The 14,750-nt window shown below is 40.2% G+C and overlaps 1 protein-coding gene across 1 annotated transcript; it reads left to right on the top strand.

Moving 5' to 3' along the window:
* The first annotated feature begins 133 nt into the window (after positions 1–133).
* LOC117778807 lies at positions 134–14,111 on the top strand. Its single transcript, XM_034614627.1, has 39 exons — positions 134–933; positions 1,011–1,058; positions 1,598–1,669; positions 2,236–2,295; positions 2,418–2,486; positions 2,636–2,710; positions 2,792–2,863; positions 2,955–3,011; positions 3,692–3,745; positions 3,837–3,893; positions 4,135–4,197; positions 4,291–4,359; positions 4,716–4,787; positions 4,882–4,950; positions 5,072–5,143; positions 5,227–5,295; positions 5,487–5,558; positions 5,654–5,710; positions 5,807–5,866; positions 6,337–6,402; positions 6,507–6,560; positions 6,640–6,714; positions 6,898–6,945; positions 7,036–7,104; positions 7,197–7,250; positions 7,380–7,433; positions 7,724–7,801; positions 7,905–7,937; positions 8,129–8,209; positions 8,306–8,350; positions 8,731–8,817; positions 9,360–9,416; positions 9,565–9,657; positions 9,802–9,852; positions 10,423–10,464; positions 11,181–11,258; positions 11,381–11,420; positions 11,814–11,865; positions 12,106–14,111. The coding sequence occupies exons 1-39, from the start codon at positions 931–933 to the stop codon at positions 13,061–13,063; spliced, it is 3,285 nt and encodes a 1,094-aa protein (XP_034470518.1). The 5' UTR covers positions 134–930; the 3' UTR covers positions 13,064–14,111.
* Positions 14,112–14,750: the final 639 nt, after the last annotated feature.

Raw genomic sequence — 14,750 nt, 5'->3', positions numbered from 1 at the left:
ACCTCCATTTAGAACATTGAAATGATATCTAAGTAATTTACTTATTCCACCTCTGGCCAACACATCTTTTATTTCCTGGATACACTTGAACGCAGCATCAGCCTCCTCCCTGGGCCTGCAGCTCAGGTGAGACGGACACGCCCACTGTCACGGCGGACAACACAGGTGTTAACAGAGGAGACTTCTTCATGAAAACACACACAGGTAACACACACATTCACAAACACACACAGGTAACACACATTCAAACATTCACAAACACACAGGTAACACACATTCAAACATTCACAAACACACGTAACACACACATTCAAACATTCACAAACACACAGGTAACACACATTCAAACATTCAAACACACACAGGTAACACACATTCAAACACACACGTAACACACATTCACAAACACACAGGTAACACACACATTCAAACATTCAAACACACAGGTAACACACATTCAAACATTCACAAACACACAGGTAACACACACATTCAAACATTCACAAACACACAGGTAACACACATTCACAAACACACAGGTAACACACATTCAAACATTCACAAACACACACACACACAGGTAACACACATTCACAAACACACAAAGGGAAACACACATAGGGGAACACACATTCACAAATACACACAGGTGAACACACACATTCAAACACATTCACAAACACACATGTAACACACATTCAGATACACCAAGGTGAACACACACAGTTACACAGGATCAGGGGGAAGTCTCTGATCCGCCATTTGTATATTTCTCGCCGAGGGGGCGGATCTTTAAGTTTCCATCCCAGCGACAGGAACCAGAGTCGGTATCGAGTCAGGAACAATGTGGAGGAAACGAAGCTCGTAGTCATTTCTCCTCTAGCGTCGCTTCACCTGCAGGAAGAAGAAGAAGAAGAAGAAGAAGAAACGATGGTGAGTGAACCGACGAACTTCTTTAAACTCCGGACGAGCTGCTCGTGACCTTTAAACACATCCTCCGTCTCTGACAGGATCGATACGACGACCTGGATCTGGAGTGTGATGGAGGAGGTGTTGCAGTGAGTACTTTGTACTTTGTATTACTGCCAAGTCAATATTAGTACTTTACTGTTTATGTTGTGATGGGATTTGTAGTTTTGAATACTGTGAAGTCATGAGTATTAATACTTTACTGCTTATGTTGTGATGGGGTTTGTAGTTTTTTAATACTGTGAAGTCATGAGTATTAATACTTTACTGTTTATGTTGTGATGGGATTTGTAGTTTTTAATACTGTGAAGTCATGAGTATTAATACTTTACTGCTTATGTTGTGATGGGGTTTGTAGTTTTTAATACTGCAATGTTATGAATATTAATACTTTAATACTCTAATGTCATGAATATTAATACTTTAACTACTGTTTATGTCATGAATATTAATACTTTACTGTTTATGTTATGATGGGGTTTGTAGTTTTTTTATCCCCCACAAATCATTTAATAACGTGTTTTTGTGTCTGGAAGTTTCACTGTTTTTAGATGAATATTTGTTTAAATATTATATTATATATTATATATATAATATAATATTTTTCTTCCTCTCCTTCACTCTTCAGGAGAAAGCAGCGTTATTTGGTGGGATGTTCAAGAGACCCTCCAGATCTGCAGCTCCACTTGTCCAAGACCAGGTGACTTTGTACTTTTAATATTTACTTTATTAGATTTAAAGCCAGAAATTTAGAGCCACTTCACTGAAGAGGTGAGCAAAACAACGATAATGTTGTAATAGTGATTTGATAGAAACTTGTAAACTGATTAATCTACACCATCTTTGTCTTTCGTGTCAATAGTTGTACTTTATGTTGTAATTTGTTGATGAACCTTAATTTGTCAGTTGTTATATTAACTAGATTTTGATAAGACTAGAGCTGAAAATTATTATACTATATTATATTGTCAATAGAAAATTATTTATTATTATTGAAATCACTTTTTTTAAATAAAAAATTCCAAACACTTAATTTAAGGATCATTTTAAATGTGAGATTCCTCTGCATTTCTTTGTTAAAGTAAATAAACTGTAATATCTTTGGGTTTTGACTTGATGTTTGGAAACATTTTCACAATTTTCTGACATTTTATGAAAAGAAGAAAGAAAGTTAATGAATACAATATTCAGCAGGTTTATCAATAAAGAAAGTTTTTTATTTAAATGTATGTCAGCATAATGTCATGTTCTGTTTTGACATCACAGGACACTTTATCAACCAAGAGTGAACTTTCCAACAGCAGCGAGAGTCTGAACAGCAACAAGGTGGGGGAATGTTTGTGTTTATACTCAAACCTTCAGTTCATTTCTCTGATCATCACTCACTCGTGTAAACTGAGGAAATTCGTCATATTATTAATCAGTGAAAGTTTATTATTCGTGTTCAGGAGAAAGGAGGCGGGTTGAAGGGAATGTTCAAGAAGACGACCAAATCTGCCAAAGAGGCTCAACCACAGGTTTGTAGTGTCTTTCTTTAACTTATCTTGTTTTCTATATTTAATAGTATAATATTCAACTTTTCCATAATATACTGTAATTAAGTTTGTAACCTGAGTACTTGCGATGTGTTTTGACCTGTAGTAAAACTTTAGTTGTGTGTTGCCAGGTTACCCTCTCTTTGCAAAATCCTGATCTCTCTGCCAGTAGCGACAGTTTAAAAGAAAACAACAAGTCATCAAAGGTGAGTTCAGTTTCTGCTCTGTGATATTTTCATGTTATTCTCTGAAACTAAACTTTTCTCTGGACTGTTTTTGTTCTCCAGGACAAACCAGGTGTCCTGGGTGGGATCCTGAAGCTAACTCACAAACCAGGGCATGTCCGGAGGCCGTCACAGGTGAAACTCGATCCTCACCTGGGAAATACAGTTATCACATGAATCCCCTGGTGTTGTGTTATGAGGCTGACGGATCATGTTTGTGTTTCAGGATCTTTTGGAGAGTGAACTCTCAGTCAGTGAGGGAAGTCAGTCTGAAAACACTAAGGTGAGTCTCATCAGATACCAAAATATAACAAAAAAATGATAAAACATAGTAATTATTAACATGTTACAAGGATAAATTAATAAATGCATAAATACAAAGTAATGATACGTAGACTTCATGTGACATTTGGCTGTATATTTTCCATTTTTCCGACTATCCTGACTCCTTTTGGTTTTTCAAGTTACTGCTTTTACTGAATCTTTGAAATTAGATAATTTAAAGTTATAAAATAATTAAAATTTACAGTATAAACATATGTGGTATGTTGCCTAAAATTAAGCAAATTAAGCAACAATGTCTACGCTGTAACAACAATCACATAAATTGTCCCCAAAACCATTTACAAAACTTGAGTTTATCAAATTAGCATCACGTCCTGAGTAAAAACATTTATTTATACAACTTATTTCTCCAAAAGAGCCTCGTGTGATTCCTCAGTGACCCACGTGAGGGGCTCTGATGTGCAGAGCTCATCACGTTGAATGGAACGTTTGCGATGTGAGTTGTTGTTGTTTTTGTGAGCGAGGTCGAACCTGCATCCATCAGCACTTTGACCGACAGCTCTGGCTCATGGGTAGATCCCTGCCCGTCGCTCTGACCGCTGCAGCCGCTCGATAACTCAGAGTTCATGTTAGGTCAGATATTAAAGTAACTCATGATCTGACGTTGTCTCTCTTCAGGAGTCGGGTGGGATGTTGAGTGGGATGTTCAAGAAAAAGAAGACACAATCTCAGGTGAGAGTTGAGGATCTCACTCGTCTTTAAAACATGTGTTACATCATTAGTAGATGGAAATAATTGTGGATGCTTGTTTCTCGTCCTTCAGGAGGATTTGGCTGCAGCAAGCGACAACGACAATGTGTCTGTAACTGGAAACACTAAGGTGAGGTTTCTTCAAGCCTGTAAACTCTATAAACTTGTCTTGTACAGTTTCGAGAGATTCTAATGCTGCTCAAACACTCCTCAGGTTAGTCAATGGATTAATTTAACGTAAGTGTTGGGAGGTGTTTGTTTCTGTGTCAGGTAGAGAGAGTGATACCTGCATGAAAACCAGAGGACTGCTGCTCCGAGGGGAAATCTTCTTCAACTGCAGTTTTAATATTATTTCTATTTTTTGTTTCCAGGAGTCCGGTGGGATGTTCAGTGGAATATTTAAAAAAGCCCCAAAGTCAAGGACACAATCTCAGGTGAGAGTTGTTTATCTAACTCGTCTCACTTTAACTCTGTGTTTCTTCATTAGTTGATGATAATGATTGTTGACGCTTGTTTCTGTCCTTCAGGAGGATTTGACTGCGCCCAGCGAGCTCTCAGGCAGCAACGACAATCTGTCTGCTACTGGAAACACTAAGGTGAGTTCTGGTAAAGCCTGTAAACTCCATGAATTCGTCTTGTACACTGTAACACAACCAGATTATAATCTGGAACATCTGAACCGTAACATAACATCCATTTCCACTGCTGCTCAAACACTGGATTATAGCTTCTGGTGTCGTTTAACACAAGTTTCCTGAGGTGAACTCATTGAAATTAGAGTTTGTGTTTTGTAAATTGGGAAGGGCAAGATAAACCCTAAGGCTTCAGCCGCTGTGTGAATCTCCTGCTTGTTCATTTGACGTCAGAAAAAAGAAGGAATTCGTCACTAAAATCCTCCACTAGAGGGAAATAGTCTTAAATTGTAGTTTAAATGTGATTTTTATTTTTCCAGGAGTCCGGTGGAGTGTTCAGTGGAATGTTTAAAAAATCTCCAAAGCCTTTCGGAGCGAGGACACAGTCTCAGGTGAGATTTGAGCGTATCACTCGTCTTATTTAACATCTTTTTAACATTATAAAGTCGATGATAATAATAGTGGACGCTTGTTTTTGTCCTTCAGGAGGATTTGACTGCAGCAAGTGAGATCTCAGGCAGCAACGACAATCTGTCTGTAACAGGAAACACTAAGGTGAGGATTCTTCAAGCCTGGAAACTCCAAACTCCACCATTCAGGAAACGCTTCACTAAAATCCTCCTCTGTGGGAAAATGTTGTCAAACTGTTTAAATGTGATTTTTTTTATTTTTCCAGGAGTCCGGTGGAGTGTTCGGTGGAATGTTTAAAAAATCTCCAAAGCCTTTGGGAGCGAGGACACAGTCTCAGGTGAGATTTGAGCGTATCACTCGTCTTATTTTGACATTTTTAGTCATTGATAATAATAGTAGATGGTTGTTTTTGTCCTTCAGGAGGATTTGACTGCACCAAGTGAGATCTCAGGCAGCAACGACAATCTGTCTGTAACTGGAAACACTAAGGTGAGGATTCTTCAAGCCTGGAAACTCTGTCAACTTGTTTTTTTATCTGAACAAAACATCCATTTTAACTTCTAGAGGTAGTTAATAAACTATGTTTGTCCCTTTTAACATCAGGACCCATGAGAAATGCTTCATTAACAACTGTGGGAAAATGTTGTCAAACTGTTTAAATGTGATCTTTATTTTTCCAGGAGTCCGGTGGGATGTTCGGTGGAATGTTTAAAAAATCTCCAAAGCCTTTGAGAGCGAGGAGACAGTCTCAGGTGAGAGTTGTGCGTCTCACTTGTCTCACATTTACTTGTGCGACATTATTTGGAGATGATAAATTAATTTGTTGACATTTCTTTGTCGCCTTCAGGACGACTTGGACGAGCTCTCAGGCAGCAACGACAATCTTTCTGAGAACAGCACCAAGGTTTGTTCAAGTCGTTTCTTACATCCTCAACTGATAACTCCAACCATAACTGTAGATCACGTGATCGTTAATGTTTGATTTTTTTTGTTTTCTCAGGAGAAAGGAGGAATTCTGAGTGGTGTGTTCAAAAAGAAAGGTGCCAAGTCTCAGTCTCAGGTGAGAAGGAAGTTTTAATGTTTTAATTTTTAATAGTTTAACAAGTATTAAAGGCTACACTGGTTTGCACTTTGCTTTGTGTTCTCAAGATTGAAAGAAGTCTTGATAAAATCCACACATTGCACAGGGCCTGATTTAAAAGTTTAATTTGTTTAATCTTTAGTGAAATTCAGGGGTCTGCAAACACTCCAGTGTTATTTATTGGTTGTTGTGTTTGGTTTATGAAGTAGTTTGACTGCAGCATTTTCAAACGTATTACTTACTTACTCATGTTCTTCCTGCTCATGTTCCAGCTCACTGGCTTTTATTTACTTAAAACAAAATATCTTCCCAGAAGTGTTATGATCTGATCCTACTCATTTTAGAAACAAATATATTCTCAGGTCTGATTATATAATTTTGAAATGAAACATGAGTGTTTCCTTTTTCTTTTTCACATTATGAGAGTTATAGTATTTCACTGTTTGCAGGATAACTTGTCTCTGGAGGGGGAACTCTCTGCCAGCAGCGACAGTCTCTCAGAGAAGTCTTCAAAGGTAACGGATGAGGCTCAGTTGTAACATTAACATTCAACGTTAACGCTAAAGCAACAGCTGAAGATGTCGGTTTGAATCCTAAAGAGCTTTGTCTCCTCCGTCAGGGTGGAGCCAAGAATCTGATGAACCTGAAGAATCCTTTCACCTCCTCGTCTCAGGTCTGTTTCCCAACCAGGAAGTGGTTCATGCTGTTGATTAGTGAAATGCTGATAAAAAAAATGTTTTGCTTCATATCAGGAGAAAGAAAAGACCGAACCCTCAGGAGACTCAAGTGAGAATATCTCCTCCACAGAGAAGCCCAAAGGCAAACAGGTGGGGTTTTTGTACCAGAGTCACTGAATCTCTTCTCTGCTGCTTTAACAGTTTGGTCTGAGACATGAAGCTGTAAACGATCAGATTTCTGAGAATAGTAAAGAGTTAGAATAAAGTTCTGCTGTAAGTCAGGATCAGGATCAGAGCTATGATCTGTTTCTTTAAGTCTTTGTCCTGTTTCAGAACGGTTTGACTGCGATGATGAAGAGCACGTTCTCCACCGACAAACGGGTGAGATGTCGTTTCTTCACGTGATGTAATAATCCACAGAAGATATGAAGCTGGTGATTAGTTTGATTCAATAATTCTCTCCATCCACAGGAGAAGAACTCTGACACTGACGATGAGGAGACATCGGAGAACGAGGAGAGCCAGGCCGGTCACAAACAGGTCCGTCGGGTTTTCAAATGCTTTAATTTACTTTAGGTTCTTGTTGACGTTCATGTGTTTGATCTTGATTTTTTTTTTTCATTCTCATTCAGAATAAATTTACCGAGGCGATGACAAAGCTGAACCCGTTTCGATCTGCAGCCAAAGTAAGGCTGGTTTAGATTGTGATGTGTTTGTAGAGAACTAAGGAACATTTCTACCTTTTTAAGTGGATGTGATTCAGTCACTTTTTGTCGATATACATTCATCTTTCATATCTGATGTCTTTTGTGCAGAAAGACGCTGAAGACACAGAGAACGAGAAACTAGAGGAAGAGAAGTCGAAACCGGTCAGTCGACTTACTGTATCACCAATGAGTCATCGTGACCACACACACACACACACACACACACACACACACACACACACACACACACACACACACACTCGTTTGTACTTCTATCTTAGTGAGGACACTCATCGACGTAATACATTCTCTAGCCCCTTGCCCGAATCTAAACCATCCAAACTAAAGGCTTACTTTGTGTCTCTCCCCCCCCCCCCCCCCCCCCGTCCTCCTGCACAACACACTGTGTGACTTTGTGTGTTTGTGTGTGTTTGTGTTTGTGTCCTTGTCAGGTCAAAAGCAACGTGATCCAGCGAGAAACGAAGGTAAAGAGTGAAACCCCAGCGGTCCCACCCAAACCAACTGCAGAGGTTTGCATTGAGCGGAACGCAGCTGCTGCTCAGCGACATGTGGTTCGTGTGAAGCTTCTGCTCTGACTCCTCCTCTGTCTGTCTCTGACTCTTTGTGTTGCAGGAAATGAAAAGGATGGGGGCCGAGGATAATCAGGTTCAGTTTGCACTTCCCATATTTACAAAACATGCAGATATGCAGGATGTCTGTAAATGTTTGTTGTCTGTTACATTTAAAGATACATGTTTAATAACAATGTTATATTAGGCTACTTAGGCGATCTTTTAAAAGCGTCATGAGTGGTTAAAGTTTCTAAGACTGAGAGTATAATGTTTTGTCCTCCGAAGGATAAAAAGGAAATGATCTCCCGGCAGAAGAAGGACAAGGCTGCAGAGACTCCTGTCGTCCCTGTCCGACCATCAGGGGAGGTGGAGTAAAGCTTCAGTGGTTGTTTGTGTCTGGTTGGAGCTGATGTGTGTCCGTGTGTATCGATGCTTAACAAGACTGTTCTGGTTTGATTACAGGAGATGAAGAGAGCAGTGAAACCAAAGCTGAGCAGCAACCGTCAGGTACTGATGAGTTAGACTGAACATAAAGCTGTGCTGATTATTCCCCGAGCACAGTTCCAAACACTTCTGTCTTTATGAACCATTTATAGATCATATTTTAAAAAATCTGTTCCATGTCGGCTGCAGTTTAGTGACGTGTTTTGCTGTAATAGTTACATAAACTCACTTACTTGGCTTTTAAGAAATATAGTCAGAGTTTCCATTGCTAGTACCCGCTAAAGTTACTAGCCGTTATAAAATGGTTAAATTTGTTGTTTGAATATCTGTAAAATATTAGCTGTTAATCACATAAGGCCAATATTGCACACACACATTTCAATGCAAACAGACTTTGCTAAAATATGAATCATTTATTAAATGAGTTGTTTACTTTGCTGCAGAGCCACTCAGACGACGAAGGACTCAAACCAGATAAATCTGCTGAAGCCAAAGACGGAGACGAGGTGAATCCTCCAGAGAGTAAAACAGTAAGTCCATCTCTTTACTCTTCACTGTGGGACAGAGTTTTGTTTGCTTATTGATTTGTGATGTTGAACAATCCAATTGTCCTTTATCTTCTTGTGGTTTGAATCCACATCTGCCGTCATCTAATCGTTCTACTTCCTGCTTCCTCACCATCAGTTCTCTCATGCCACAGACTTGCCGATCATGTGTGGCACCTACAGACTGTGGTCAGCCTGGACTACAGAGTTGGATTATGTTGTTCGAGCTCTTTATTGAAGCTGTATTATTTGCTATCTCTGAAAACACAGGAGCCTTCAACAGAACTTATAAAAGTCGTGAACAATATTTAGGTCACGGCTCAAGTTGTCCCACTAATGGACTGATGCTTGTTAAGAAGTGGAGTGTGTTTATCTTTCAGTGATAAGAGCTGACAGCAGTGAGATCTAATATCTGAGATCTGAGCCTAGATGCAGTTGCTTCAGTCAAATATAATTGACTGATGAGTGAAATGTAGTTCTTCCAGTTGTTTCTCCTCACGCGCTCTAATTGCTCCATTTCTTTACAGACCAAGGTGAAAAAACACAAGCACCATAACCCGTTTATGTCTCGTGCTGCAACAAAGGTACAAGACAGTGTCTTAGTGTTTATCCAAAAGGTTTAATGTTTAATTCATCAACTTCTCACAGTTTTTAACAAAAGCTTAAAAGTGAACTTTATTGTAAAGTACAAATGAGGTTTTATTCTAGGCATTTGTTTATGGTTTGTTTTAGGCTGCGTCTGATGATGAAGGACTGAAAGAAGAAGATGAATCTTCATCCAAAGAGGAGAATAAAGACGAGGAGCTCGACGAGAAGAAAGAGGCGGTCAGCTGAATTCCTTCTCTTTCATTTCTGAATTTTTAGTTTTGATATTCGTTGATATTCATTGGAATCATTTTACTGTTATTACAGCTTAAAAAGCATTTTAGAATTGGACCTGAGGTAACGCTGCTTTGTTTTTTCTTTTAGACCAAAGTCAAGAAACCTAAGCGTCACAATCCCTTCATGCCACGGGTCAAGGTAAAACTCAAACATGTGACTTGTCCTAACTTGTCTCCTCCCTTGACAACAGTCCCTGATTGTGTTAACACTGTCAACGTCTTTTCTAACGCAGCAAACCACAGAGTAGCAGCTGAAATCACTGGAGAGGAATGTTCTGTCAGAGCGATGAAATAATCGAATCGTTTAAACTCTTTATAACTTTAAATTTGTTTCTAAAAGATTGACAGAAGAAAGCAAAACGCTGTTAAGATGAGTCTGTTTCTGTCTCCGCTCATTTAGTCAGTGTTCAGTTCTCCACCCGTCTCTATCGTCTCTATCTCTCTTCCTGATTACTTCCTGATTCCTCGTCTTGTAATGCTCTCATGTTGTCATGGTTACAGTTACAGTAACATGGCTGAAAGTGGAAACACAATTATTTTGCAAGGGGTTTTGTAACTGGATTGTTTTGGAGCAAATATATCAGCCCAAAAGCAAAATGTATATTGATATGATAAGGGTTTTAACTGTGTGTGTGTGTGTGTGTGTGTGTGTGTGTGTGTGTGTGTGTGTGTGTGTGTGTGTGTGTGTGTTTGTCTTCATCTGTTTCAGGCCACGGTTATTCAGCGGCCCGGGCAGGAGGATTCTGAAGAGGTAGAGAAAATTAAGTCCAAATAGTGTATTTGAACTTTTCCTTCTCTTCCTTTACTTGTATTTGTGTAGTCACTGCTCTCACACACTGGGGCATTTCTCTATCAGCTCATTATCACAGTCTCTGCCTGACGCGTTGGAGTCTTACTCATCGTGGTTCAGAATTACAAAAGGTCTGTTTCAGTCAGCTGACTCTTCCCCTCGCCTCTGAAAACAACCTCTGTCGTGCAGTCGTTCACCGGGTTTGTCCCCTGGGCTTTTGGCTCAGCTCCCAGCAGAGATGATTACAGCCAACCTGTTGTGTTGTTGTTGTTCTTCCCCTGCTGACATGAAACCCACCCCCACCCCCCACACCTTCGCTCACAGTCTGTGTGTGAAAGATGAGACGAGATTAGGCTGCAATGTGGCCAGACTTGTTTCTCCGCTTCCCTTTTCAACACGTCCATTGAGGGTTTTCTTTCCTTTTACTTCTGCAAAAAACAGAAGGAACAACTCATTGTGTTCAGTGTCGCTTTTACCGTCTCTTCCTCCTCTGAATCCGAGCACACGCAGGACAGAAAGACAAACAACATACATGATACTTAAGATGTGTTATTCTCTGCAGAGCCAGAGGTTTTGTCTTAACACAGGGTCTTAGAGACTGTATGTTTTTTACATTTGTATTATATTATATAGATTTACAGATGCATGTTTAAGCTGTATGGTTTCTGTTGTCTCAGAACGATGGTGGGAACAGGTCCCTGTTCGACCGGCTGGAGGATTTCCGTGTCGACCCGTCACATCCTGAAAACCATCAGGTTAATATCTAAAACAAAAAATATATAAACAAATCACCAAATGTGTATTTTAACACAGTCTGATGCATGTTAATGAACATACAATTGCAAACCCCCATACAAACCCTCATGTTATCTTTCAGGATGTGGAGGATCTCATGGAGTGGTGGAACACGGTGGAGCGTAAGTGACGAATAAGATCATTTTTAAACTTTTATTTCCATCTGTAAACACACTACATGACCAAAAGTACGTGGACAACAATGTTTACATACATTTTTTGTGCTGATTTTCAAGGTTTGGGCCAATAAATTCCAAATTACATTTTATTCTTACAGCAGACAGTAGTTTAGAGTTTATGGAAGCTTTCAAGCATCAATATAACAAAGCTTAGGTCTGTTAGATCAGTGTCGGGCCTCATCAGGGCTCTAATGGCTGAAAGAAAGAAAATCCCGTCTGGTAGAAAAGTGTATTTCAGTATATAATGGGCATCATATTCTGGTGTATAGATATTGGCCTTGTGATGTTTCCAACATGATTGGAAACCTAATGATTGTCTTGTATTTCCTTCCTCAGAATGGGAGGACACACCGGAAGTTGAAGACATGACAGAAAAGGAAGAGGCCAAGTATGTGAAAGCTCACACATGCATTTTACTGCATCTCTTCACTTCACCCTGTATACGTGTTATTAACCAGATACCTTTTGGTTTTATGTGCCAAAGTTTTGAGGTATCCACATCTTAACTGTCTTTCATGAACCCAGTAAAACCAGTAGTCTCCACCTGGCTGGATCAACGACTGGAAAGAAAAGTCATTTTTAGATACGGCGACTTCTCTCTGATCACTTTCATACTTTCTCTTTTCAGGGCGTTTGCTTTGACGGCGGAAAAGGTGCAGAAAGGAATCCGTGTGTTCAACAAACTGTTCTCGGAGCGCGCTGAGAGTCTCTGGATGCACGTCATCGACCTCAACAGCATCGCCGACGGCTTGGACAAATTCAACAAGAAAACCAAGATCGCTCAGATCACCGGCGGCTCCACCAGTGCCATCGGGGGCGTCGCCACCATCGCTGGCCTCGTTCTGGCCCCGATCACCCTGGGAACCTCTCTGATTGTGACGGCGGTGGGATTGGGCGTGGCCACGGCAGGCGGTCTGACGTCAGCAGGCGCCGGCATCTCCAACCAGGTCAACAACTCGATGGACCGCAAGAAGGTGGAGAAGATCGTGGAGGACTACCAGGTGAAGATGGTGGACTTGAACAAGTGCCTGAAATTCATCAAGCAGGGAATCGAAAACCTGCGCAGGTTCGACCTGCTCAAGATGAAGAAACACGCGTACAACCGTGACTTCCCTGTGCTCAGTAGCAGCTTCTACGAGGATGGCGCCATGGCAGGAAAAGCCATCCTCATCAACGCCAACGAGATCATGCGTGTGGTTCAGATCGCCAACGTGGCCGGCAGCACGGCAGCCAGGGCGGTGCAGATCGCCAGTATGGCCACCGGCGTCCTCACCGGACTCTTCGTAGGCATGGACATCTACTTCGTGGCCAAAGACTCCAAAGAACTCAAGAAAGGGGCCAAGTCAGAGTTCGCTGCCAAAATCAGGGAAGTGGCAACGCAGCTGCACGACGGTCTGGTGGAGCTCAACTCGATACGGGAGGAGCTGCAGTCCACGACGCCGGAGGCCGTCGCCGAGGACGAAACGGCTGATCTGGAAAACAACGAGAAAAAAGAATATAAATATAGTTCAGATGAGGATGAAGATGAAATCGACCGCATTAAAAAAGCCATCAAAAAGGACATCGAAAACCGAGAATATGTTTGAACAAGGACCGGCTCAAAACTACAATCAGTCGTATTCTGAATGTCCAAAGAGGAGACGTCACTCTTGATGAAAAACTGTTTTCTAAAACTTTTCTTTTAGGGAACTGTCTGCTCCACGGCTGATCAGCATTTTTCTCTCACAGGAGGAAGTGAGATTTGTGGTCAATAAAGATTAGATTAAGTCTCACATCTGTGCCAACGTCTCAAACGGCTGCATCGCCTTTTCAGAGAGTGGGATTAAAAATGTTAATTCAATCGTGTGTTTTGATAAAACTTGTTTTAGATTTATCAAAGAAACAAATGCAGAATATTTTCTAGACTTTATATTTTTGACTTGTAAGAGTCAAAGTTTGTCGGTTCATGTGAGAAACACTGGAGCTTTTACCGACCAGTGGTGGAGATCGTGTAAACGCAATGGGAGCTGTGCCTTTCTTATTAATAATCAGAAATACAGTGTGATGCAGTGTAGCATTAGTGTGTTTCATGAAGTTGTGTAGTTGTGAATGAAACCACTTCACCACATCATGTGCTGAAGGATTTAGATCGGATGTGGGATATTCACGATTTGTTTGGCTTAATGATAATAACTAATTTTAAATAATATTGATTTAATATAACAGTGCCAATCCTTTGTAAATGTAGCTGTTACTTTATTTCTACGCACATGGAGAAAGATATTTCATCTCATTAGGTTTTAGGGGGACTTTAGGGGAATAACTGAACTTGCACATGTTATTTGCTCATTTCGTCGAATTGTTATTAACATCATTTTTAAATTTGTGTTATATTATTTTGAACCAGTGTCAAATTCAACATCTCATTTTCCTTTTCACTCCAAACTTGGTCTTATTGTCATAGTATAACTGAAATGACCAAGCCAGCACCAAGCTAAGAGTTGTGTCGTCCGTACTGTTTGAACTTCATATTTATTTATCTTCGGTCTTACTCTGGGTTGATCTGGTTGTTTGGTGACGCCTTTTTAAGTGCAATAAACTGTAGAGCTTCATGTGTCATAAATGTAAATTGATAATAAAAAGTCAGAAACACAATCTGTGCAGTTTGTGAAAGTCTTGAAATGAAAGTGAACAATTTCCTTCTCCCGACAGACACTTCTTGAGTCGGTATTCATGAAGTTAATAAGGTTTCAGTGTCTATAGATGGAAGGAAATCACAAATTGTTGTCTTTATTTGGATATGAAGACAGAAACTCTGGAGATAAAAGGACGCAGGAGGATTTCCCTGTTGAAAATCTAGACTCAGCTTCATGTTGACTTGAGCAGAATCAGTGAAGCAGAACCTGAATCAATCAAACTGACACAAAGCTGCTGGTCGAGGTTTGGAGCAGACGCCATTGTTCTTTCAACCACACCCAGCTGTGATGTCACCGTGTACCGACCACACCCATGAGTAAACGTTACCATCACTGAAGCAGCGTGAGAAGATGGTGTCTATCGTACTGATAGATTCATGATAACAGAAAAGGAGCGATTGTTGTGAAAATAGTGAGAACAAGTGACATTTAGTTAAATCCAGAGTTGAAAAGTTTACAATAATAAAAGTTGAATTGCTCTTTAGCCTTCAGACGAATACCCACAGTTCTCTGGGCTTAACTTCTTCAATGGTAAAAAAATGTGATAACTGATAGAAGAATAACATTGATGAAAAGTAATACATCTTTTTTTACACAC

The sequence above is a fragment of the Hippoglossus hippoglossus genome, chromosome 17, assembly GCF_009819705.1.
Source record: "Hippoglossus hippoglossus isolate fHipHip1 chromosome 17, fHipHip1.pri, whole genome shotgun sequence".
Classification (NCBI taxonomy): Eukaryota; Metazoa; Chordata; class Actinopteri; order Pleuronectiformes; family Pleuronectidae; genus Hippoglossus; species Hippoglossus hippoglossus.
The sequence above is the reverse complement of the archived record's forward strand: the minus strand, read 5'-3'. Positions and strand labels throughout refer to the sequence as shown.